Source organism: Vicugna pacos, chromosome 8 (assembly GCF_048564905.1).
Source record: "Vicugna pacos chromosome 8, VicPac4, whole genome shotgun sequence".
NCBI lineage: Eukaryota > Metazoa > Chordata > Mammalia > Artiodactyla > Camelidae > Vicugna > Vicugna pacos.
The window spans coordinates 1,756,893-1,782,744 of record NC_132994.1 but is presented as its reverse complement, the minus strand read 5'-3'; the positions used below and the strand labels follow the sequence as shown (position 1 = coordinate 1,782,744).

At 39.5% G+C, this 25,852-nt stretch overlaps 1 protein-coding gene across 5 annotated transcripts in view; it reads left to right on the top strand.

Moving 5' to 3' along the window:
* RIMS1 (regulating synaptic membrane exocytosis 1) overlaps window positions 1–25,852 on the top strand; it is a 447,505-nt gene that overhangs the window by 256,312 nt on the left and 165,341 nt on the right. For 3 of the 5 annotated variants that reach the window (XM_072965475.1, XM_072965476.1, XM_072965474.1), the window contains exon 1: window positions 10,232–10,331. The exons of the other annotated variants lie outside the window; for them this stretch is intronic. In XM_072965475.1, the coding sequence (XP_072821576.1) occupies window positions 10,232–10,331 (100 nt within the window). Of the gene's footprint in view, window positions 1–10,231; window positions 10,332–25,852 lie in introns of those variants that run through there. 5 annotated transcript variants of the gene reach the window in all.

The following is a 25,852-nucleotide window of genomic DNA, read 5'->3' as shown; positions in this document are numbered from 1 at the left end:
AGAAGTTGTGGCAGGAATACAATCCAGTCCATGATAATAGTATTCACAGGAGGAAAGAGACTAAGACCTCTGCATGTGTCTGTACCTACATGATAAATGTTCATGTTTGCCATTCGTCTCCATTGTTTTTCAACCATGAAAAATATAAGATCATCAAGACTCTTACTGAGTGGTGACTTTATGAGAAGAGGACTGCTCTCCAAGGTCCTGAAGACATAGACAGCTTTAGACACTGCCAGGGGTTAAACACCTTGGCATGCTCCTTAACCTTGGTGAGCCTCAAGTTCATTATTTTAGAAACTTGGAGTAATTCATTGTAAGGACCCTGTGGAATAGTTGTAAAGATTAAATGAGATAGTGTGGCTTGGCTCTGTGCACCTGATAACACAGCAAGTGCCCAATAGATATTTTTATTTCTATGACACCAAATAGGAAATATGACATGTTACAAGAACTTAGAGGAAAGCTGGAATGTCATGGTTTTGCTTTGGAGCTGGGGTGGCATCTGGGCAGGAAGATACAATATGGCCTTCTAGTCAGAAAGACTGGCATGAGATGTGGGGGAGACACACCATCCTGGGGACAGCAAGCTTCCAGACTTGTGAAAGGAAAAGAGCCCAGAGGCCATTGATCAAGGGAACTCTTCTCATCTCAGTTCTTTTAAGAACCGAGCTACCTCGAGCAACCAAATGAGAGGGATAGATGATGTCAGTGATCTTCATCCTTGAATGTACTTTATTTTTTCTAACTGAAGTGTAGTCAGTTGCAGTGTGTCAATTTCTGATGTGCAGCACAATGTCCCAGTCATGTATATCTATGTATATATATTCATTTCCATATTCTTTTTCATGAAAGGTTATTACAAGATATTGAATATAGTTCCCTGTGCTATACAGAAGAAATTTTTTAAGTCTATTTTTATATATAGTTTGGATATACTTTAGAATCCTCTGGGAAGCTTTCAAAAAATAAGTGTTAGGACAGCGCCAAAGGGATTCTGATTTCTCTAACGTGGAGCCATGCCCTGATTGATTTTAATGCGTAGAGCTGAATTGGAAACCACAGGATTAGCTCAGTGCACCTGGCAGCCACTTGAGGCGCTTCCTACTAGAGGTACCAATGTTCAGGCCCACAGGTCATGATTTAATTGTTCCAGGTTGGGGCATTCTCATGGTTTTTAGGATCTCTCTGGTAATTCCAATACAGAGTCAAGGTTATGACCACAGAGCTTCATTGTCCTCAAAGACTTTCCCAAATCTCAGGCCTGACCCTTCATAAATTATGACATGCTGGTTCTCCCCTGGAAAGTTTTATTCTGTATCCTACTGTGAGCTTCCCATTTAAAAAGTTGCTCATCTATATGGGGACATACTGGACTGGAAAAAGCATCCAGAAGGACTCAAGTGATGTTTAGGGGACGGAATCAAGGGCTGTATGTGTCCAGGTGTACTTTGGAACTCTGACCCAGGTAGAATTGACCCTTTAACTACGTAGGTTTGAAATGCATGATCCGCTTATATGCGGATTTTGTTCACTGAATGCATCCTGTAGTGCTACCTGACCTGCAGTTGGTGGAATCTGGGGATGTGTAGTATATAAAACATGATTGCAGTCGGTGTCTGCAAATCCCAACCGTCTACATACAAAACAGACAAACAACAAGGTGCTACTGTGTAGCACAGGGAACTATATTCACTACTTTGTAATAAACTATAATGAAAAAGAATATGAAAAGAAAATATGTATGTGTATGTAAATGTATAACTGAATCACTATGCTGTACACCAGAAACTAACAACATTGAGAATCAGCTGTATACTTTAATTAAAAAAAAAACAACAGCAATACCATGATTGCATCTTAAAGAGTATCTCGGCAGAATAAACACTTTATGATGGATACGGGTAAATATTTCTTATTATAACAGTGTTTATAATATACAAATTGGAAGCTAGCTCAGTTTTCAGGTTAAGAGGCACTGGTTAAATGAATACCATGTGGTAATAAAAATTATGTTATATATTCTTATATTTGTAACATTATATTTATGACATAAAATATGTTTACGATGGTTGAGAGAAAGGCATTGCTAGTTGTATGTATAGTATGTTTTGGAATAAATGGTATGTTGGAATAATATGTGTAGAGAAAGGACTGAAAAGATGTACATCAGATGTTGAGTATACTTATATCTGGATGGTAAAATACTATGCATTCTTTATTTCTTCTTGTGTCTTTGTATTTTTAAACTCCTGCAACAAACATTTTCTTTCGTATTAGCTTAATTTGGATTTTCTGTTTACCGTTCATTGCTTTGCTTTGTTTTTTCTCTTCTTGCCTCTTGTTAGATTGATCAGGTGGTTTTATGAGCTTTTTCATTTGTTTTAGAGCTTAGGGCATTATACATTCCTCTTGTGTTCTTTAATGCAGACCTTCACTTTTCAATGAAAGACTTATATCTTATAAATCTTGCATTGAAAGACTGTAGTGTTTTACAATGTTTAGTACAATCTAAAATGAAATCATTATCTCTATGACAGATGACTTTAGCCTGCGTTAACCTTCCTCTAAAATTTACCATTTTTTAATTGTCTACGGGCCAGATTGTTTTTTGACATTCATGTTAATAGATGTTAATATTGTTTTTCATAGTCAATACTTAGACTTACCAACGTTTTTAACATGTTTTACTGATTCTGTGTTCATCATTACCTTTTGATCTCCTTTTTCTTTCCCGCCTGTATTTTTCTTCTTGTTGGAGCATGTCTTTTGTGAATTCTTCCAGTGAAAATCTAGGAGTTTAGTGACAAACTAAAATGCCATTAGTCTGTTATCATTTCTGTGTGAGCCCCTGGCTGGTTGTACAGCACACTCTTTCTCTTCCACAGTTTTCTGCTCTGTCCCTAAGGCACAGAGGTGCAGCACATTTTCAGTGGGGACCTTGGCAGGGTGACAAGAGTTATTTTCACCCCGTGGGCTCGGAGACCTTCAGGCACGGGCAGAATTAGCCCTCCTGACAGTGTTACCGAGTCCAAACTCATTTTACTCACCACAGGACAGGTCAGTAAATTGGGAGACAAGATGTTGGGGCAAGGAATAACGACTTTATTCAGAAAGCTGGCAGACTGAGAAGATGGCAGACTAATATCTCAGAGAACCATCTTCCCCGAGTTAGAATTCAGGCTCCTTTTATACTAAAAAGGGGAGTGGGTGTGGTTTGTTGTTGTAAACTTCTTGGTGTTGGAACCCTTTGTTCTTGCAGCTGTCCACGTGGGTCAGGTCACAGTTTCCCTGTAAACCTCCAGCAAGACAATGTGTTATTCTCTCTTCTGCAACTTTCTATTTCTAGATAAATGGAAAAGTATTATACCCTTAAAGGTCAGGGCTTGGAGAACGGGCAGTCCTGTCTATTTCAGGCTCTAGGCAGCATTCTTTTACAATAGGTGCAGAACCAGCATGACTGAGCCCAAGAAACAGAGCACAGGGTTGGAGACAGAGGAGCAGATCTAATATGGAGTCAGACGTGTTCTCCCCTATCACCCCAGGTCAAGCCCTGCAGTCCCAGGTGTCTCTACCCATATCTGGACTGGCTTTTGGTGGACAGGGCAGCTTCAACCACTGTCCCCACTGTGCTTCCTGTAGATTCCAATGCTGTGTATGTCTCCTTCATGCCTTAGGGCACACGTTTTCTTTTTTGGAATAAATTTTTTACTATGTTTAGAGCAGAGGAAGGATTGCAGATGTATTTTATCTTGACTTGAAACACATACATCATTTTTTAAGAAGACATTTTTTAAATTAATTGAGGGAGGAATAAACAAACCAAAAATACTGTGGTCCATTAGTCATAGCATAAACCAAAGAAAATAGTGGCCTTTTTTGTGATTTGGTAGGAAATTCACTGGAGGTAGAACTTAGGGCATCTCCTATCCTGGGACATCCCTGGTTCAAATGCATTTTGTTTTGTTTAAGTCCCAGAAGGATTTTAAAAGTACTTCTGACTGAAACAGAAGAAAAACAACAAATGGATAAAAAATAAATAGAAAGTGGAGTGGAGTTGAGGAATAATGAAGTAAAACTGTAAGTTTCTATATAGTGTTGAATTAAATAGCTTGTGCATCATGTGAGTAAACCGCCTTCTCTCCTTGACTGTGTGCTTTCCTTAGTCCATTGCTGCTTGAAGTCTTGTCATATATCGTCGAACATTTCTACTCAGCCCTTTTAATGAGTTGTTTTCTTAGTGGAGAAATGGCTCATGTTCATGGTTACAGGAAGCTAGCATTTGGGCCACAGGACGGTAAAAAGGGTACCATTACTCACCAGATAGCATTGCTTGAACTGTAGTCCTATGCAGACGATAAATATACCCCCTTAATGGAATTTGAACTTAACAATCAGATTTTAAGCCACCGGCATATTAAAGTGAAAAAGCTAATGAGTGCACCATTTGAAACTATTTACAGGTTGTGGTTACGTGGCTGTCTAAGCTGCAGAAATTAAAAACAAACAGAACCAAGATCCACTGCTGAAAACTTACCAGTGGTAGATAAAGATAACATTTATTTAAAATGCCTTAAAATAAAATATCATAAAAAAGTAAAATCGTATGTGTATTTCCAGATTTATTGGCATATATCAAAAAATTAGTTAGAAAATAAAAGGGCATAACTGAGTTTGCATGAAAGAGAAATCTCCAAGTGCCAGAAATGAGATGAGGAAACGAGGAGTGTTATATGAGCAGTGGCTCTGGTCGAATGAGGATGCGGGATGTCTACGGGCTTTAAACAGCAAAGGGCTGGCCGTGAGGGGCGGTTTTGTCCTTGCAAGAGGCAGGTAGTTGGAACTGGCCTTGCTCAGGCATAAGGCCCCAGAGTGCTTTCCCCACAATGAAAAGAAGATGAATATTAAAAATGTCACACAGCTCAAATAGGGAACCTTGTTTTTGTTTGAACCCTGGGTGAAAAAAAAAAACAATAAATCTCTTGTAAGAAGCTGCAGTCTCATTCCATTGCAAAGGTGGATTTTGTAGACTGAATTTATATTGCCTAATTGTGATCAAACCCCAAGTCAAGAAATTAACATTACATTTGGTCCTTGGTCAGTGAGAGCTTCAAGCTCAAAAGCCTTCCGTTCTTTTATAATCAATGACTTAAGTTCTGAAGAGCAGACAGGTGCTAAGACATGGCACTCAGAGAGCCAACATTTTCGCTTTATCGGTTGGGTTTCTTTTTTATTTTGACTTGTTTTCTGTTCTTTAAGGAGACAGGCATTTGTGCCAGGTTTCAGGCTGAAATGGTCCACTTCTGATCATCCTTTAAAATATCTCAGCACCTTGGAAAGCACTCCATTTCAAATTGTCCTGCTTTGCTGGGTCTCCTGTAGGGAATGTGTGGTGTTAGTCAGAGCGTATATGTTGGAGAAACATCCCGTGGTGGGTGAGCTAGGTTTACCAAGTAACCACTGACCATAGACCAGCCTACCTTCTCTTGACTCTCCCCCTTTGATCACCTGGTCATCTTTTTCCCTGATCTCCTTAAAAAGATCCTCTCTGAAATGATCCCACCCCACGCCAGCCCCTGTATCGTGCCACAGTCTGGCATTGTGGTGTATTTGCTCTTCTGATGCCCCTTTTTTCTATACCCAGTGTTGCCTCCCTCTCCACATATGGTTGGCTCATGGGCTGGGAGAACTCGGGCTGCCCATCTTAGAAGACAACACAGATCAAGGGAAGTTGTGTGACCAGTTCTCCTCAAAAGATCCCTTCCACACAGCACACTGTGAGGCAGAGAATAGCAACATTCAAGGGGCCCGGGTCATTTACATGGTACACAGTTTCATTGATACTACTTAATTCCCATACCTGTGTTCCAGAATTTCAGAGTGATTTGGGATCCAGAGGCCCTTGAGAGCATCACATTCTTTGTCTATTTTTTTACATTTTAAATTTCTTTCTCAGGCTGGACAGTTTGTAGACTGAGTTCCTTCTAGTATCCAACACACACCTTCCTGGGAAACCATGTAAACCTGGATACGAGACAAGTTGCAGCCTTATGACTCAGGCGATTGTGAATAGGAAAGGAAAGAAGCTCTCAGTCCTGAGTAGAAATTGAATTAAATATATTAATTCCCCAAATCCTAATATTTTATTCATTCTTATGTCTTTAGAACCAACCTTACTTCCCTAATGCTTCTCTTACTCCACAAGGGCCCTTGCTGTATTTTTTCTTTTTTTTTATTGAAGTGTAGTTGATTTACATTGTTAGTTTCAGGTGTACAGCACAAGGATTCAGATATATATATATAGATATAGATATAGATAGTTTCTTTTCCATTATATCTCATTGCAAGAAATTGAATATAGTTCCCTGTGCTGTACAGTAGGCCCTTGTAGTTTATCTGCTTTATATGCAGTAGTGTGTATCTGCTAATCCCAAACTCCTCATTTATCCCTCCCCCTAGTTGTATTCTGAGCATTGATTTATTCTGTCTGGATTCATACAATTAGGATTTCCCAGAAGACGCCATTTGGAATTTTTTTGTTCTGTGTTGTTTATGTTATCGTAGCTCAGAATCTTTTAGGATGGTTGTTTCAGTGTGGTTATGTCAAATTAAATAAACGAAAGACCTAACACAGAAGCACTCCCATGTGGGTCAGGAAGGGGACAGGGCTGAGCTGGTGCTTTGTGACACCAGAATCACAGGTGTCCCAGTGATGGAGCAGAACCTGGAACAGTGCCTGTTCTTGCAGAAACTTCCCCAAGGAACGGCATGGTCCTGAACATCAACTCTGAATCTATACAGTGGAATCCAGTACCTCCCTCCCTTTCTTGTTACTTGAAGTGTCTTTACAAATCCAAATAAACAAAACTAATAATGTAACATTTCTCCAACTAGTATTTCTGCAAAACAGTAAGAGGTTTAGCAGGTGTGCTGGCAAAAATAAGTTTGTGCTCCAATAAGTTTGGCCAGTACTAACACTGGCCAGAAATGTCTGTAACACAGGACTTCTCACTACATACAATGGATGCCATGTGTACTGAATCCATGTGATCAGGGTTCCTTTCACTGTGAACCCTCCGTTAACATCTCCATAAACTGGTGTTCTGAGGTCAGAGCAGGACAGAACAGCGCTGGGGTCTCATGCAGGACTCAATCTGTAGCGTATCGTGCTTTATACTTGGCATGGATTCATTTGCCTCCATCACAAACTGCCAAGAGTGCAGCCTTATAGTAGAGACTAGGGGACATTAGTTTCCAAATGTAAGGGTGTTGTGATCTAACACAAGGGGAGCTTTGATTATTGCTGTTACTGAAATGCTTACTCTGCCACTGACTAGATTTGTCACTTTTCATATCTATGCCTCAGTTTCCTCATCTGTGGGAAGAATTATAGCACCCAACCTCCAAGGGAGAGACCTGGCCTGTCTCTTTCTTTTCTTTACTTTAGTACTTAATGTATTCAATGTTCAGAATTTTTGCTAGAGGAAAGAAATGATGAAGGGATACATGCAGGGATCAGTGAAACTTGTAAAGAAGAAAAGGATAAAGTCCAGTGCAGAATCTCCCTTTAAGACCTAAAGGGAAGTGGAGAAGAATGAAGAGATCTATGTGGACTGGGTTAGTCAATGAAAATATCTCAGAAGAGGTACATTGAACCTGAACTTGTGTTTATGGCATGGCCTTTCACAAAGGATGTGTTCTACCAATGGTAAAGATAAAGAACCTCGATTTTACTAAGAGGATATGGGGTTCACCCATATACAGGCTGGAAGACAATGTATGTACCCTCTTCTGCCCACTGTTTGTCCTGCTGTAGATTCTTAAGTGCTGATGCATCAATACAATACAGTGTGGCTCACAAAACGATAAAACCATTGGAGAGAGTAGCAGTGTGTTATTTCCAACTGGATGATCTTCAGTCTGTAGCCCCGCAGAGAGTTAGATGCTTTATTTACAACCCATCAAGAGTTTACAATCTAGTTTATAACTTCACTATTTAAAATTACTCGATATATTTGTCTATGTGGCAGTGTACCATGCATTTTCTGTAAGATATGACCGTGAGCAGTAGAATTCAATACATAGACAAGTCAGCTGTAATGAGTAGAGAAGGTTCTCAAACTGTTGAAAGAAAGGACTTGTGAGAGTTGGGGAGTAATGTATACATTTACCATACTGTGTTTCAGGCCTCCTTTCCTTAATATGCTGGTATAGTGTAGAACTTAGAAGTTCAGTACAGTATTGATTATTACTTCAAAGTGCACTAATAAAAGATTTGTGATTTGAAATCAGATTTTTTTTTTTGGTATTAATTACTAGGACTGCGGAGGAAACCACCCCCGCTAATTTCCAGGGTACTGTGTGTGATTAATGTTGCAACATTAACAACATTGGCATTTGACTGTAGTAAGTTTTATCTCTACTTTCTGTCTGTCCTGTTAGTACTGAAGTTTAATTTAGAAATAAAAGTTTGGTGAAGTAGAAACCTTAGGTTGATGATTTAGGAATTTAGTTTCCAGGACAGATCACGCCTTGTATACACGCCTTGTCTGTTTCTACAAATGGCTGATTGTCTTGTAATGCAATCCGTGATGAGTAGCTTTGAGTTACTTTAAGGCACATGAATGTGCTTTTAGAAATATGAAATACATGCAGATACGTTGTTTTTATGATTTATAACATTTTCATTTAAAATCCAAAAAAGTATTGATTATCAGCAGAATAAGATACTGACAGGTATATATAGAATAGATAAGCAAGTTTATACTGTATAGGGGAGTATTTTCAAGATCTTGTGGTAGCTCGTGGTGAAAAAGAATATGAAAATGAATATATGTATGTTCATGTATGACTGAAAAATTGTGCTGTACACCAGAAACTAACACAATGGTGTAAACTGACTATATAACTCAATAAAATTTTTTAAAAAATAAAGATAAATTTTAAAATATGCTTAAATTAAAATTATATAGGGGAGAGATAAATTGGGAGTTCAGGATTAGCAGATACACAGTACTATATATAAAATAGATAAACAACATGGCCCTGCTATATAGCACAGGGCACTATATTCAATATCTTGTAATAACCTATAATGGAAAAGGCTATGAAAAGGAATATGCATGTATATGTATAACTTAATTACTACAGTATACGCCAGAAACAAATACAACATTGTAAATCGACAATAATAAAATTATGTGAACCTGTGGTTTTAGTTCTGGTAGAGGAAAAATATAATTCCTTACGTCCTTTTCTTTCCCCATAAAGTAGAAGTATGCGTCTCATCTGAAAGAAACTGTAGCTCTTCAGTCTGGAAATGTGGTACCGTGTCACGTATAGTAGGAAGAAATCCCAGCACTGTATACACACACACACACACACACACACATGCACACGCACACGCACACGCACACGCACACACACACACACACATGAATTTGCCTCTGCTAGGAAAATACAGCAATAGGCAGAGGCAATCTGCCTTTAAAGCTTCATGTAATAGGAGAAACCTATCATGTAAAGAATATATGGCATGTACAAAAATAGCCTAATTTCAGCTATTTCTTCAGGATGAAATGAAACTTTTTTTCCCGCCACAAATCAGAGATACAATAACAAGAAAACGTTCTCATTTAATTGATTTTAATAGTCCTGAACCAAAGCAGAAGAGTTAGATTTTAAGAAATCATCTTCTGGGCGAATGGCCATTGTGTTGTCATAAAAACCCTTTATTTAGCCCTCTCCACGACTCCGCTCGCAGCAGGAGAAAGGACACTAGTTAGAGTAATCTGGGGGCTCAGTCAACAGAAGGGATGGCTGGGAGCGGAGTGTCATCTGGCAGGGAGCTCATTTCCTGAATCCTGTGGATCTGGTTAAAACCCAACAGAGATGCCAATATGTTCTTGCTCTGTAAATGTTACCAGTCCCTCCACCACCAGGCCCACCGAGGCGGTGTCCCATCTTCCATCCAAGCAGCCCTCTCACAGCCGTGGGTGCTGGAGATGCCCTGAGCCAGCCACGCAAAGGGACTGTCTGATTCGCACGCCAGTCTCTCCTTTGTTTCCATTCTTGGCTGCTTCTGACCTCCGGGTGGTCACCGTGGTCCAGCGATCCAAGCCCAGTGGTAGAGGAAGCACTCTTGATTGAGCTCCTCGAGATCCGATCTTGAATTTCTTTAAGAGCAAGCCTGCAAATCCCCAGGCTGGCTTTTTTTGGAGAGGCTGCTGCAATGGGTGCACCTGGGGTACCCGTCTCTGCAGAAGGGTGGGAAGCAGTGAGGTCTGTTGATTCCGAAGAGGGAACGATGGAGGCCGGACGAGCAGGTGCCGGTAAGCATGAGACGGTGTGTCTGGGGCCCGGGGACACCACTTTGTTAGCCCTTCCAATTGGACACAAACCTACCTTTAACACCCCCTCTCTATCCATTTTTCTGGTGTAAATATCCCTGGTGTGTGTCAGGTAGGATGTGATTTCGTTCCATTTTCTCAACAGAGCAAAGTGGCCAGCTACCAACTCTTACCATCAGCCTTTTTCCCTGAAAGAGATGGTTCCATTTGCAATATGGCCCAAGAGATTGTAAGATGATTAATCATATTTGTGATTTATTTTCTTGCACAGTCGCCAAGTTGAGAAAGATGTAACAGTTAGAATGTCAAAGTTCTCTGACAATAAGGGCAAACAATACCTGCTTGCTAGTTGTGCATGAGTTTTGTGTGTAGTCAGTGTATTCTGTGCTGTGCAATCTCATGTTAATACAAAGAATGATAAATATATGACAAATTGGAGTCATTCTTAGTGGGAAATCAGTCCCAAATTGGAAGTTTGGGGCACTTTTTCTAAATAATGGATCCTGAGTTCTTGGGAGAGAGCTGAAACCTTTGTGCACACATAGGTTTTGACCTAGACCCCAATACAAGGTCAGTCGTATATGTGAAGCACGCTCAAAACCACAGTTAATGTTTGGTTGTATCTGTTGTCTCCTAAGAGAAATTAGTCTGCTGGTCTTTGAGTGGCTGTGGAATCCCAGCTGAATGGGAGGCTACAAAAACACATAACCCCAGAGAGGGATACAGGTGGCTCAAAATGGACAAAGTGGTAGAAATTTTTTAAATCAGGGACTATTGTTAATACAAATTTCTGAGTTGACGTATGAAAACAGGATTTCTTCCTACTTACATGTGGACAGTGGCCTCAGTGAAGAACACTCGTTACTGTATTTGGGGTCTCAGAGGATGTGGTACCCAGATGTAAGTGAAAGGGTCTTTTTAAATAAGGTCAACATTTATGTACATATATTTTTCTTTTTCAGATTCTTTTCCATTGTATGTTACTACAGGAAATGGAATATAGTTCCCTGGGCTACCCAGTAGGTCCTTGTTGCTTATCTATTTTATAGATAGTAATGATATAGTATGTATAACTGATTCACTTTGCTGTACACATGAAACTGACATTGTAAATCTATTATACTTCAATAAAAAACAAAAATTAAAAAAAATAAGGTCAACATTAGCCCCCTCTGATAGTGACTGATTGTCTGTTTTGATTCTGTAATTGCAGAAGCTGTGTGTGCTGTCTCAGAGACTGCGCTTGGTTTATCAAGCATCTTTTGTTAGAAATACAGTTTGCGACCATATCAGGCACTGAAGAGAATTACACCAAATTAATATAAATTTATCAGACAGAATGAGGGACAGATACTAGATTGCTAGCATTCACCAGTGTTTTCTTTTTTTATTATTTTTTTTGGGGGGAGTTAATTAGGCTTCCTTATTTATTTGTTAAATGGAGGTACTGAGGACTGAACCCAGGACCTCGTGCATGCTAAGCACGCACTCTACCACTGAGCTGTACCCTCCCCACTGATTACTAGCATTCATATGATTTTATAACTTGAAATAAACCCATTTCAGATGATAAGTGAGAAAAAAAGAAATATCTCAAAGCTCAAGCTCCGTCATAGCCACATGCAGGGTATTAAGGGGTTTAATTCAATTGGCTTTTCGCCTCCACAGCCTGTGAGTTCCATAGATTCTTACATTTCAATCAGATGCAATTACAGGGTGTCAGTTTCTGCTCAGGGAGATGATCACGTGGGTCATGGAGAGTGCTGGCTCTCTGGTCGCTGGCTCTCACCGTATATGTGTTGGTCCAGCAGCTTCTCATCCAAACCCTGATATCCCTAAGTCTTCTGACAGCATGTGATGAGAAAGAGACAAATTTGAGCAAGTGTAAAGTTAGCCCCGTTCGCGGTTCTGGAGAATCCTCACTGGCTCCAGATGCCCAAAACGGAAGTGGCTGATGGTAGGCCCCTCCTGTCTCACCGGTTTTCCACACTGGATCACCGGCATTTTAACAAAAACTGCCACAATTTAGAGGTAATCTACCGAAATAATCACAGTGGCTCCTGCCGGCTGGGGTGTAGTGAAAAGTTTGCAGGTGGTTCTCCAAGTCAAACAAAGCCAAGGTCAAATCCCAGCTTTGCCAGTTATAAACCATGTGACCTTGGGCGAAGTAATTAGCTTCTCTGAGCCTCACCTGTAATATGGGTTAAATACTGTTGATTTTGCCGTATGCCTGTGAACAATAAGTGAATTAAATAAAATTAGCCTGCTAAGCACAATATTTGGCGCAGACTCATTCAACTAATGCTCATTTCCTTTTCTCTTCTCAACCAGCAACAGTTTGGCCAATTTTTTTATGCAAACCAGTTTATTAAAGCATACTTGGAAGTTTGGGGAAAAGGAAAAAAAATAAAGACTCTGAGACAAGAAATATATTTTTTTAAAGGAAAAAATGTTCAAATTGGTTACTTTGTTTCAGACTGATATATTTTGCACTTGATTTGGTGATGATGAGATGATTCATGGTTCACTATTGATTTTTTTTCTTATCCAGTAATTATTTTTGACAAGTCTCTATAATTTAAGTAAACACAGTGCATTTAGTTTAAATAAATAAAATATGGTTCTTCATTATTTTCTTCAATATCATTTGGTCGTTGTATTTTCTAAAACAAACTAGAAGGAGCCTGCCCCTACTTTTCGGTAGTATTCGCTGGCAGCTCAGAGAAGTGTATCATCATTCATTGTTGTTTCTGGAAATTGAATAATGTACCATGATAAAAATGGAATTGGAGGAGTAACGATTTCAAATCAACCCATTTGTTGTTACCTTGTTGTTATTTTGTTCTGTAACACGTGGTACAGGGTGGTTAAGTTATAGGAGACCTCATGACAGGGCAGTGATTCTGTGTCTCAGTGAGAAGGATCTCGTGGACTCTGAACTCCAATCATCAGAGACCTGCGTCTTTGAAAGTATGGGAACTCTGAGCACCGCCCCCCTCCCCCAGTTCCCCGGCAATCCCAGACTGGGTTGTCCTTTTGCCCCCATGAGAGGAGCCCCACATCGGCACCAGGCCAGCCGCCGTCCCAGCACAGCCTGAAGAAGCACTTTGTCCTGTTCCCAGCAGTCCCTCCTGCTCTCTGGTTCACGGTCCCCTGTGCCCAGTGTAGTCATTGGCTGAGTAAGCGCTCTCGGATAGGGGACCGCAGAGGAAGTGACCTGTCACCTAGGGCTTGGCAGGACCACTGCCAGTGAGTGAGGATGAGATCAGACCATTCCAGGTGAGCCTTCTGGGGTCCACGAGCCAGGAGGGGTCTTGCTGGCCTTTGTTATGTTTGCCCCTGGAGAGCTCCTGAAAGTCACCGGGTGGAGGGGGGTTGGGGGCGGGGATGAAAGGAGGAGCTTTTGAAGCTTCCGCCTGGGTCTCAGGGACCACTGCATTTCACATCTCTGCCTGCAGGAAGGTAGCATCTTCTATGCATTGTTTCAGGAAAGGGTTAATGAAGGGACCTACCGGAGCTATGGTGTTTGCTCCAGTGGGAACCTCTTTCCTCTAGCATAGATGGATGCGATGATCAGTGAGATCTGTACACTGCAGAGCTCTGTTTTGATGACAGCAGCACTTATGGCCTTGTTTAGTGTCACCGTTGTATAACGTTGGACACTGCAGGCTTTTTTTTTTTTTTTGGTTGGGGGGTTTCGATTTAGAATGCAGGGACCACAGGGGATTTTATTTAAAATTTCTTGCGCATTTCGGTGGATTTTTTTTATTGCGTTCTGGATGTGCTGCCTTTGCTAGCTAGAATTTAGTGGTTTGATGCCAACAGCTTTTATTTAACCCCTCTGACGGCTGCTGTTATGTTTGTGGGTTTCTGCAGTTTCTACGACTTCATACGTTGCCCTCAGGAACAGGTAAACTAACCTCTCCAATGCATCTTATGCATATGCACATATCTAAAATTAATGGGCTATATTGTTTAATTATCCAAAGAGGAAGATAGCCAAATGCTTCATTTAGATTCTAACTATCGGTGGAGAAGAAGGAATATTTTGCTTTGAATATGGAAATGACACAAATGTATTATCATTTTAGAATGCAGTAGTGATTGTCTAGTTGCATTGTATGAAGTTTCTTTCCTGTTTCAGCTTTTAAATGAATATCTGAAGTGTATGTTTAGTTGTCTATGATTTAGTATTTAACTCTGAACTTGATATATGGAAAACATACAGTTAATCCAGAAAGGATGTAGGTTCCTTCTCTGATTGACTGAAGAGAGTTGTTTTCCCTGCTTACTGAATTTTACCTAAGTTATTAGAAGGCTTCATAGCTTAATCTTCTCAAAAACAGAAAGACATCAGTTTATGTAGAGATTGTTGTTTTGAAGTCTTGAGACAAAGACTGCTGAGGCTTGGTTTCCCCTGACCGACAGCCCTGATTTTAGAGCACAGCACCGAAATGCCTGTGTTTCTGTGTGACATTAAGCTGTAGACTAAAAGGAAAACTGCTCAGAAAGGGGGAACAGAGAACCCAGACAGAAAGAAGGGACGCGAAACACAGTCCTCTGGGTTAGAGATTCCAGTGTGCGACCTTGGGTGACAGAGTGGCTAACCCCTCTGCCCTTGAGTCTGCTCTGCCAATTTGATAAAGGACTCTGCTGTTATTCTCAGTGGGAGTGGCATAGCGTTTTTCAGGTGCTCAAGATCATCTGAAGATTTCTGTGCCCAAAAAGACCCTCCTGCTAAATGTGTAAGGGTATACAGTTTTCTTGGTAAAGGGAAGCAGTAGAGTTCTTTGAGTTTTTCCTTTCCTTCACAGTGTGTTAGCAGCTAAGGCTGTTTTGAAAGGGAGATGGTGGCTCTTTTACGTTAAACTGGTAAATCATCTTGGCTCCGTTGGAACTCTTTTGCCAAATGGGCATTGAGTGAGTTTGAGGTGTCCTGAGGGCACCTGCTGGCATACTGCCCGCCTTGGGAGGAGCCAGAGCATCCCGGGTCCTGCCGCACCGGATGAGGTGCAGGGAGGATGCTGGATGCAGAGATCCGAGCTCTCCTCCTGCTCAGGTCCAGGTGCTGGGAGGGCACAGAGGGAGGCTCCTGCCTGCTCTTCTCAGCAGATGACTTTCCAGAGGTCCACTTTCTGCTGAGGGCAGGTGTAAGATCCAAGAAGACGCTTCCATCCCCTCCCCCCTGGTGAAAGTGTGAATGGGATGGCTGCCTGTCCATGGGTCTAGACGAACTAAACATGTGTTTTCGGGAGAATAGAAGGATCTTATTACCAATTGAGCCGTGTGCTTGCAGAGTGGCTAATCATTGCTGGAGATCAAGACCGTGAGTCTGGTGTTCAAGGTCATAGTCACTGGGTCTTGGTGACAGACAGCTACGTTTAGGAGGGGAAGGTGGAAGCTGTGGTGGTCCCCTCTCCCACCCACCTGTGCCTGAGTAAGGAGAGATGCCCAGTGGGATCAACTTCTCTGTGGAGCTCTGAGGAACCAGGCTGCCTGATTTATTGTCTCTACACATGCACATAGGAAGGTGATAGGTTTATCAGTAAAGTAGTTCTCCATCATGCAGAAGATAGTCCGCTCAAGCCTCTTCTGGCTTTCTGACTTTACGTGATGTTGTTAGTCATTGCACATGACTGGAAAGCTCTCTAGGAGAAGGAGATGTTTTCATTTTCAGGTTTGGCCTGGGAATGTTCCTGAGGAGAGTTCTGTTAGAGGAGTGAAGGAAGTCATTTGGGAAACAAAGACAAGATAAATCTCAGTGAACAGCACATATATCTTCTTCCCCACACTTCTCCAGGGAATCCACACACTTTAATAAATAAATACTTCCTGGTCTCAAATTTCTAAGTCCAGGGAGATTGGGAAGTTATATATCAACCCAGAGAAATCAATGAAAGAATTAGTGATTATCTTATAAATATGATCATATTAATAATTAAGAAGACTTTTACAGTGCATAGTGTCTTGCCTGTAGATTGCAGGATAGTGACATGGGTTTAGGTTTTGGACAGCTTGCTTGAAGTAAGCCATCTTTGGTCATTATTCGTATAAGGAGTTGGTCAATTTGTTGTAGAAATGTAACCCCACATTTTGAATGTCTAGTTAATTTAAATTGGTTGTTTCAAAGAAGGTTCTATATGAGTTGTGTAAGTTTTCAAGACCTGGGAGATAAATTCTGACAAATTCTAAACATTGAACAAATTTTTAAGCTGACTTCAGGAAAGGGAGGCATATTGATTGTAATAGATGGTGGGTTCTAACACGTTTTCAATAGAATAACATTCGTCATGTATTTTAGACTGACTGAAAGCTTTTGAAGTCTTTTTGGTAGCAAGAAGCTGTGAACCTTGCGATAATTTTTTTGCCTTTATTCTTTTTTTTTTTTTTTCTAGAGAACGCTTAGGCCTGGAAGCTTCTTCTTAACTTCTAAGCAGGTCCAAATTGGAACATTTTTTTTTTTATTATCCACTTTGAGGTTTTTCTTCTATTTCAGCATTTTTATTTATGTTTGTTTTACATTTATTTAAGATTGATATTTTCTAATAACCTATTTAGGTTATATGAAGTTTATGATTTTTTCCTGCATTTTCCCTTTTAGCAAATGGCATTAAAATCAAGGCATGCTTCAGGGAACAGTGGCTCATGTATGTATAGTGCTCGTCTTCCCTCTTGACATTGAAGGCTTTTTAGAATATGATTTACTAGAGTCTTGAAAGTTCACAAAAGTGCTTTCTAACATGAATCCCCTTGCCCTCAGTATGAAATCACAAAGCTCATTTTCTCTGAGTATAGTTTCTTCATTTCCTAAGTGTCTAGCTTATATGGGGGATCTTGGTAAAAGCCCACCACTGAGGCTGAGGACCTGAGGGACAGGACAATTCTGGTGGCGCAGCAAGGCACTCTAGCAGGGTCCCAGCCCGAGTCACTCCATCCAGACTCTTGAATCATTTCTTCTTAATTTGGAGAGAGATCATGGGCCCTTCAGGGAAATAAAGGAAGCAGTAGGCTCTCCACAGGAAAGTCCTTATGCACACCAAATTTTACATACAATTTTAAAGAGTATATTGACCCCCTAAATCTAATTGGTGATGACATGAGACGTTCTTTGAGAAGGTACATTTCAAGGACATCATACACCAATTGTCGAAAAGGGCCTTCGATATGGAATGATCCTCTTTATAATGTCAGAAGTCTTATTTTTAACTGGGTTCTTCTGAGCTTTTCATTACTCAGGCCTTGCCTCAGTCAAGGCCGTCAGAAAGGGCTCACAAAACCCAGGTTCTAAACTTGCCTTAGCGATCACAAGAACAAAGTATTTGACACTCAGGGGCAGAAGAAGTTCTGCCTGCTGGAAGGCAACCTGTTTCTTTTAGGTCAGTGAATAAAATGAATAAAGGTCAGTGAATAAACCCAAGGTCCTCCAACCATGGTGGGAGGTGGGCAGGACCCCACCCCCAGGTTCTAGCTGAGGCCAGTGGGGTCACTGCCCCGGGAGACCCTGGCCCCACTCAGGGTGGGTGTGAGGCCTCAGGCCCCACCTGGAAAGACCTGCTTCAAAATGATCTTGCTTAACAAAACTTAACTGCCATTTGATATCTTCCTGAGCTGCGTTATTTCACGTCATAGTGAAAAAAATCCATCCCAAGCTCAACACTCTATAAGGTAAAGAAATGATTAGATGCATTGAGGTAAGTGAAGGGATTAGGGGTGACTGAAAATTCAAATCTAACGTAAGTGTTTCATTTAGATGAGTAGAGGCTGCACTTTACCTGGGCTGAAATTATTTCACCTGCACTTGAAGGGGTGGCTAGGGCTGGTTTCTGCTCAGAGTAGCGATTCAGAGATTTTTTTTTAACTTTTTTTATTGAAATATAGTTGGTATACAATGTTGTGTTAATTTCTGGTGGCCAGCATAGTGATTCAGTTATACACATACATATTCCTTTTCATATTCTTTTTCACTATAGGTCATTATAAGATATTGAGTATAGTTCCCTGTGCTGTACAGTAGGAACTTGTTGTCTATCTATTTTATATATAGTAGTTAGTATCTGCAAATCCCGAACTCCCAATTTATCCCTCCACCCCCAAAGACAGAAGAGACTAGGATTTCTTGTTCTGACAGTAGGCTTCTTTGATATTATGTTGTGATTCCCTTACTTCAGAGGCTAGTCTGGTTCTAGACTGGACTTAGAATTATAGAAATCCCTATGTAAGGGCTGTTTTCATCTATGAGATTTTACTGCAATCAGAGATATTCCACGAAGGCAGGAAAGTGATAGAATGATTAAGCATAAAATAAAAGCGTCCAGAATATCAGTGTAACCTAAATGACCCTTCTGCGGATTGGCGAGAAAGCCGTGTTTTGTAGAGAGGGGAAGGCGCTCTCTTTGGCGTTTTTGCTTAAAGTTACCCCTTCCGAGTTTGTGCTACAGAATCTTTCAACAGCCTGTCCCTGGTCCCCACCAGCCCTGGCTGGCTTTACAAAGTTAAATTGCGCTGGGTACGTTTTTCGTTGGTGTAAAATGCGAGGCAATGATAATTTCACTGAACAAAGACTGTAGTAGGTCCAGATGTGTGTGTGTGTGTGTGTGTGTATCTGTGGGTGTGTGGGTTTTTTTGTTTTCTTTTTTTTTTTTTTTTTTTGTCCTCAAAACTATTAGTGCATCACTTTGGACGGAAGAACTGTCGAAATTCTTGGTAACAAATGAAATTATAAAAGGAGCTAGCAAGATGTTGGCTTTCAACGTTTTTATCTTTTTTCCACAGTGAAAAATGAGAAATAGCCCAGCAAGAGTAATAGAGTTTTTCATTTGAAAAATAAGAAGAATTTGGCGGTTAGAATTCAGTTGCAACAATTATCTTAATGCAAGTTCTTTCCAATATATTTCAAATATGAATAATAAGCCATTTATACCTAAAAGTAAATGCTGCTTACAGTCTTGTTGGGTAGAAAGAAAATGAGGTGGAGTTCAGGAAATGTTATTGAGTGACTCATTTTAAAGTGGAGATGAGCCTTTAATTGGATTTGAAGTATGTATAAAATAAATGTCTTTATATTTTAGGAAAGGTTAAGGTTAACTGTGATTTTTCTCTTAATATTGGAACTATTATGATCAGTGTAATAATCTGGTATTTCTTGTAGGTTCTGTCCATTTCTCCAGTTCATTCTTGCTGTGATCAGTAAGGCATTTTTGCTAAAATTTAGGTATGTTTATATGGAAATCAGCTGTGGTATAATGATCTTATGTTGTTAAGATCATTGGAGTTATTTGATCAACCTTAGATGTGCTCATACTTATTGGGAGAAATTACTAAAAGATATTTACTGTCTTTGTGAATGATATCACTCTGTGTCTTAATTAAGAAAGATTAGTTATGGATTTATAAAAGTTGCACTAGAAAACACATGTGAAAACTCACTTTAACATTGAAATAACATTCAATTTCATCTTTTTCGTAAATTAAAGAGTAATTTCAATTTTCAGATTGAACGTCACTGAAAATTTTAGGTGTCCGTGCTAACAGTATTCAGTTTCCATTTTTTCACCAAATATCTGTTAATTTCACAATTTGTTTCAGTTGCATAATCAGTCCCCTAGAAAAGATAGTTTTGTTTGCTTTGCTTTGTTCTTACTTGAGAGGTTACTTTTGGTTAAGAATCTTTAGAAGACAATGCAACCCCTTTGTGTGTAGGACGTTGTACAAAGAGCAGTTAACCTATATTTCCCATTTTTTTGTATTCACAAAATGTCCAAATATAACAAAGAGAGAAAATAAATAATATTTATGGTGCATGGAATCTTTAATATGTAATAATTCTAAAGCAGTGTTTGATAAACTGTCCCTACGTGTTTCTGTTTTCCATAGTGTTGATGGTAATGATTTAATTCTGGAAATGTGAAAATGGAGCTTTAAGTCCATCAATCTGGATAAGCTGAATTTTCCAATATGCAGAATATTTGCCAATCACCTTGTTGTTACTGACACTGTTCGTTTACGTTATTTCAATTAAACTCTCTCATCAGAATCGTACATGGCCCTTTTTTTGTTGTTTTAAAGCAAGGAGGCTGAAAAGAGGATTTCATCCTATTTTCATAAAATTTTCGGTGCCACAAAGTAATTCTTTCAGTTGTTGCCTAATGGAGATTGTTATCACATCCGTTTATTACGTTGCCCGTTCATACGATTATGATCTCAGAGCTCCTCACAGTATGAAAGTGTTGAGGGCATGTAGAGCCTTATCAATTGGCTTGACTTGTTTTTGTGATTTTCTTTAAGTTTTCCTGTCCCCTTCGCTGTGAATTTTTATTGCTGTCAGTGTGCTTGTCTCTACCAACCTCTTTTCTTGTTCAGTATGTGCATCTTCAGTGGTCCTGTGGAGCTGAATGCCAGAGAAACTTTCTTGTGATTGTGACAGTAAAATTAGGAGTGAAGGCATCTGGGTTTTTGATGGAATAAAAGTCTAGGAGCTCAGATTTCTGATATTGGTCTTTTTGTGTGTGTGTGTGTATGTTTGTTTTGGATATTGGTTTTTGCTAGAAGAGAAGCCTTTTTCACTTGCTTTCCAGCCTTTGACAAGATTCCCAAATTGGGCACGATAATTTGCTGTTTACTGAACACTGACTGCCGTCTAGGCTACAGATAAGCTACCATCTTACATCAATCGCATTTTAGTTATTTCTCATCTCACCATTATTAGAGGTATGTCGAGATCAATGGATGGAAAAATCTATATTTTAATGAAAACAGAGTTTTGTGCATATTCGTTCAGTTTTATTTTATTTCCTACTTTAAAATCCACCTGCATACCAAAAGTGACTTAACATTTCCACCAAAATGTAAAAATATAGCCATACAGAATAAGTTAGAAGGAAAAGAAAAGATCAGTGAAGGAAAGTAAGCGTAGAACATTTAGCCTGTAGGTTTCACCATAAACATTCTAATACATGTGCTTTGAGAAAAATGTCATTAGTGAAACATCTACAACATCCATATCATATAAGGTAAACCAGTTAAGTGCACGCTGATTTTTTTTTCTGATACTGACAGCAGAGGTATGTTTCTTACGTGTCGTTTCCTAGAGAAGATAATCAGTAGCAGCAGCATGATCTGTGTGACGATCTGTGTAATTAATACGTTGAAGGGCAATACAGTAACAGAACAGTGGGGGCTCGGAGGTGAAGGGGCCATGTGGAATAGAGCGCAGTCCGGGTATACGGCTGTCTGGCGGTCCACATTAATTCAGAGTTAGACGTTAGAATATTTAACTTGATTTACTGCACATCCCTTACAAAGCCCCCCCCCCTCTATTATTGCTGTAAGTTAAACATTTCACAAATATCCAGGGACACTGTACTCCAGAATATGTCCCCTCTGATGTGTGCTTGGCTAGATCAGTGCAGCTGGGTGAGTCCTGAATTTAAGCAGCCCCCACGTGGGCATAAGGCTGCCCCGCATTCCCCAGCGGAACCCCATTCATCTCAAGACAGCACCTGTGACCAGCCAGGAAACCATGTAGAGAACTTTTAAGGCATCCTGGTTTTTTGAAGACATCCTGATTTTTTTAATGTAACAGGTTTTGATATGAGAATTTAACCTAAGAGGAATATATTTTGAAATTATTATACTGGAAGTATAATTTTAGACTCATTTACCCAAATCTTAAATATTTAGGGACTCTGGAAGAAAATTCCTTTCCTGTGTCAGTGGGTTACTGAGTCCAAACTCGTTCTGCTGGCTGCAAGCAGGCCGATAAATCCGAAGTAGAGGTGTTGAGGCAAGGAATAAGAAAGCCAGCAGACCGAGAAGATGGGGGACTAAAGTGCCAGAGAACCATCTTCCCTGACTTAGAATTCAGGCTTCTTTTATATTAAAAAGAGGAGAGGGTGTGGTTGGTTGTTGCAGACTTCTTGGTGTCAGAATCCTTTGATCTTGCAGCTGTCCATGTGGGTCAGGTCGTGATGTCCCTGTAAACCTCCAACAAGACAAATGTTATTCTCTGTTCTGCAACTTTTTAATGTCTATATAATGGGAAAGTGTTATGCACTTAAAGGTCAGAGCCTGGAGAATGGGCTGTCCTGTCTATTTCAAGCTATAGGCAGTATTCTATTTTTTTTCTCTCCTTTTTTTTTTTTTGAGGAGGGAGGTAATTAGATTTATTTGTTTATTTATTTACTTAGAAGGGGTTCTGGGAATTGAACCTCGTGCATGCCAAGCATGACTCTACCGCTTGAGCTATACCACCCCCCTAGGCAACATTCTTTTACAAAGGTGCAGAACCAGCTAGACTAAGCTCTGGAAGCAGAGCACAGGGTTAGAGCCAAAAGAACAGATCTAATGTGGAGTCACATTTGTTCCTCCCTATTGTAAGTAGGTTAGTTTCTTACCAACCCGAACTTAATTTGCTTTGTAATGAGCAGGGCATGTATTGTGTATCTGCATTTGTGGGTTTGCTTCTTTTCCTCCATTTCCCTTGTGCTTTCTTGCTTGCATCACTTGCCCTTGCCATCTGGAGCAGGAGCATGGTTGAAAGTTCATCCCTTTGGACAGCTTGACCACTGGGGCCCTGCAGCGGGGGATCTAGGCCAGTGACCTTGCAGTGTTATGCACCCTGGTTACTTGTGGCTATCATTTTGAAGGTTGTGAATATGGGTACTTAGCAGATTTCTCTAGAATAACAGTGAGGCATAAAATATTCTCCAAATTTCTATGCCTATCAACTTCCCACTGTCAGTCGAGGAATCTCCAACTTAAAAAAAGTCCTATAACATATCTATAAATTATTTGTTTGGAGAGCCAAAATAAAAATAAAGACAAACAAATGGCAAAATAAAACAAAAAAGAAAAGAGGAAAAACAAACAATACTTACAGTAACGTACTCTGATGGAGCTCTGGTTTTAAAACACCTGTCTGTTACCAACATGTTTGCTAGGGGTGAATTTACTTTCTAATATTCTATAGCTTAATAATATATTTTTAAATGACAAGTGGCATCAGTCCTCATAAGTACTTCCGTTTTGTTCTGTATTCCCTTCAAATTCATCTTTTTTATTATTCTCATTATTTATACATCACTAAAACCAGGATAATGTAGTCACCTCCATGTTTTTCATTTCTGTGTCTTTGGGATGCAAAGGCAGGTAGAAATTGGACATTCAGCCTTATTGCAAGTTAATATTGTGTTGCTAGTGTCACCTGGGTGTGAGGTATGGATAAAGACTCATGTTCTTCTTGATCAAAGATATTCATCGAGAGTGCTTTCTTGTAATGTCTCTGCTGTGAAGTTGCCCGGCACTACAGCTTCTTAAACCTGTAGTTAATATCCAGTCCCCAAACAATGAAAACAAGTAAACCCCAATTTTTTCCACAGGGTTTCCTGGCTGGTTATTCCGAGACTTTGCAGTGACAGCCGTTCTCCCACGTGAATGGAGTACTCAGTGTCAATGTGGAAGCCTGGTCAGTTGCAAAGTTGCAGTAAAATATTTCCCTCCTGCCTGTAGCACTTCCCAGAGTCTTATGATGAAGGATCCTTATGTTGGAAAAAAGAAAAAAAAAGTGTCCCCGAGATGGTTAATTTTGTGACTTGCTCTCCTGGGTACCGACTGTTCTTTCTGTATGTAGATTCTGGGGAAGAAATTTCTCTGTCCTGAGACCTCAGCCCATGTTTACATGTGAAATGCACTCTTCTCTAGACTGTTAGATGTGGAAATCTTTTTGCCTTTCATCAGTGACCTTAGATCTTTCTTCAGATACATATTTATTGTTATTTATATGGATGATAAATATACCCTGCTCTAGATTTCCTGAAGACCCTGAACATACTTATTTTTATTATTCTAAGGCACAAAGGGGTATGTGTGTGTATGTGTGTGTGTGTGTGTGTGTGTGTTTTGTCTTGGTGGTGGTTGTTCTAAACTTCTGGAAATTTTAATTTACAGACTTCTTCTGAGGCCTGTAGCATCAGGTGAATGTGGACATAGAAGAGTAAGGACATCACTGTTGTGGGGGTATTTCTGAAACTTGAAATGTCACAGACTCTCCAATATATAACTTTATAAAACTTTTAACACTAGGAAATATCAAACTGATGACTACTGTTTACTATCTCAAATAGCTTTTTATTTCTCAATATCTTTTGGCCTATTTAAAGTAAACCCACAAAATTTTCTGTGCTTTCTCAAAGACCCCATCATCCAGAGTGACCCTATTACATGTTTAAATTTATAGTTGTTTTCTTAAAACCATCAATCTTGTTATTATTTAGATTACTTTGTTAAGAATAAAAAGGAATATTAGAAAGTTAGGAATCTTATATCCTATTAGAATATAAATATTATATTAGACTATAAATATTAAAATATATTCCATAACTAATGTCTGTACCAGATCTTTTTTAAGCCATAATACAAGCTGGTTTCAAAGGAATATTTTCAGGGATATCTTGAGTCATCAGAAAAGAAGATATGAAGAGATAAAACAGCCTGCTTATTTCCTGATATGGAAAAATTCAGCCACAAATATTTCACTTATACATGAAAAGTGCTTTGTTTTCACACATAAAAATATGACCATATGAAAAAATGGGAAAATGTTTATTTTCAGATGAAGGGTAGGTTGTGCAGCCTGATCAAATTAATCACTTCACAGTCCCAATGACTCCTTTCATATGTTTTTGGTTAGGTTAATCTGTGTACATCTCGATGTATAGATAACCTCACTGTAAAAGTCACCGTTCTCTTGACCACTCGGGCTCCCATCAGCTCTGTGGGAATTAACGGGGAAAATTTCTTCTACTGTTTCTGTGTGGGATGGTTCTTTTTCTCATTTAACCATCGAGATTAAAGAAATATTCCTTCCTTCTGATCACTTGAGCATCTGTTTTACACCAGGCCAGTTAATGATTTTTATAAACAGAATGACTTTACCATTTTTCTGAGCCCATTTCAAGTCATCTTTTGGAAGGATTTCTGATACGACATCTGTTTTAGTGTTGATGGCTGTTTAACTATCAATCTGATCTCTAATGCCATGATTTCATATTCCTGATCTTGATTTTGTATCATACAATAAGATCTATTTCTAAAGTCCTTTACAGTTTACAAGACTGGTATATCTCATTCAATCCTCATGAAACTTTCGTGAGAAAGTGGCATTGTCCCTGTTTTACAGAAAAGGATGAGGAGAATAGAAATGAAAGGATGTTATTGAGAGAATTCACCTAATACGGCAGTGAGGATTAGAGTCCAAGTCTCCAGCTTCGAGTACAGTGCTCTTTTTATACAATAGCTGGTTTTTATGTTTTATTAAAAAAACACACAATTATAAATATTAGGTAACATAATACTGTTAATAGAGAAATTAAAATGTAGTGAGGTTCTCTAATTACTCAAGGTTCCAGAAAAGTAAACTGTGGGGCAGAAAAAAATTAGTATTATTTTATTACGATGTTAGAATCAACAAATAAAGTTATTATTATTGGAAATCCTTTTCAGTGTAT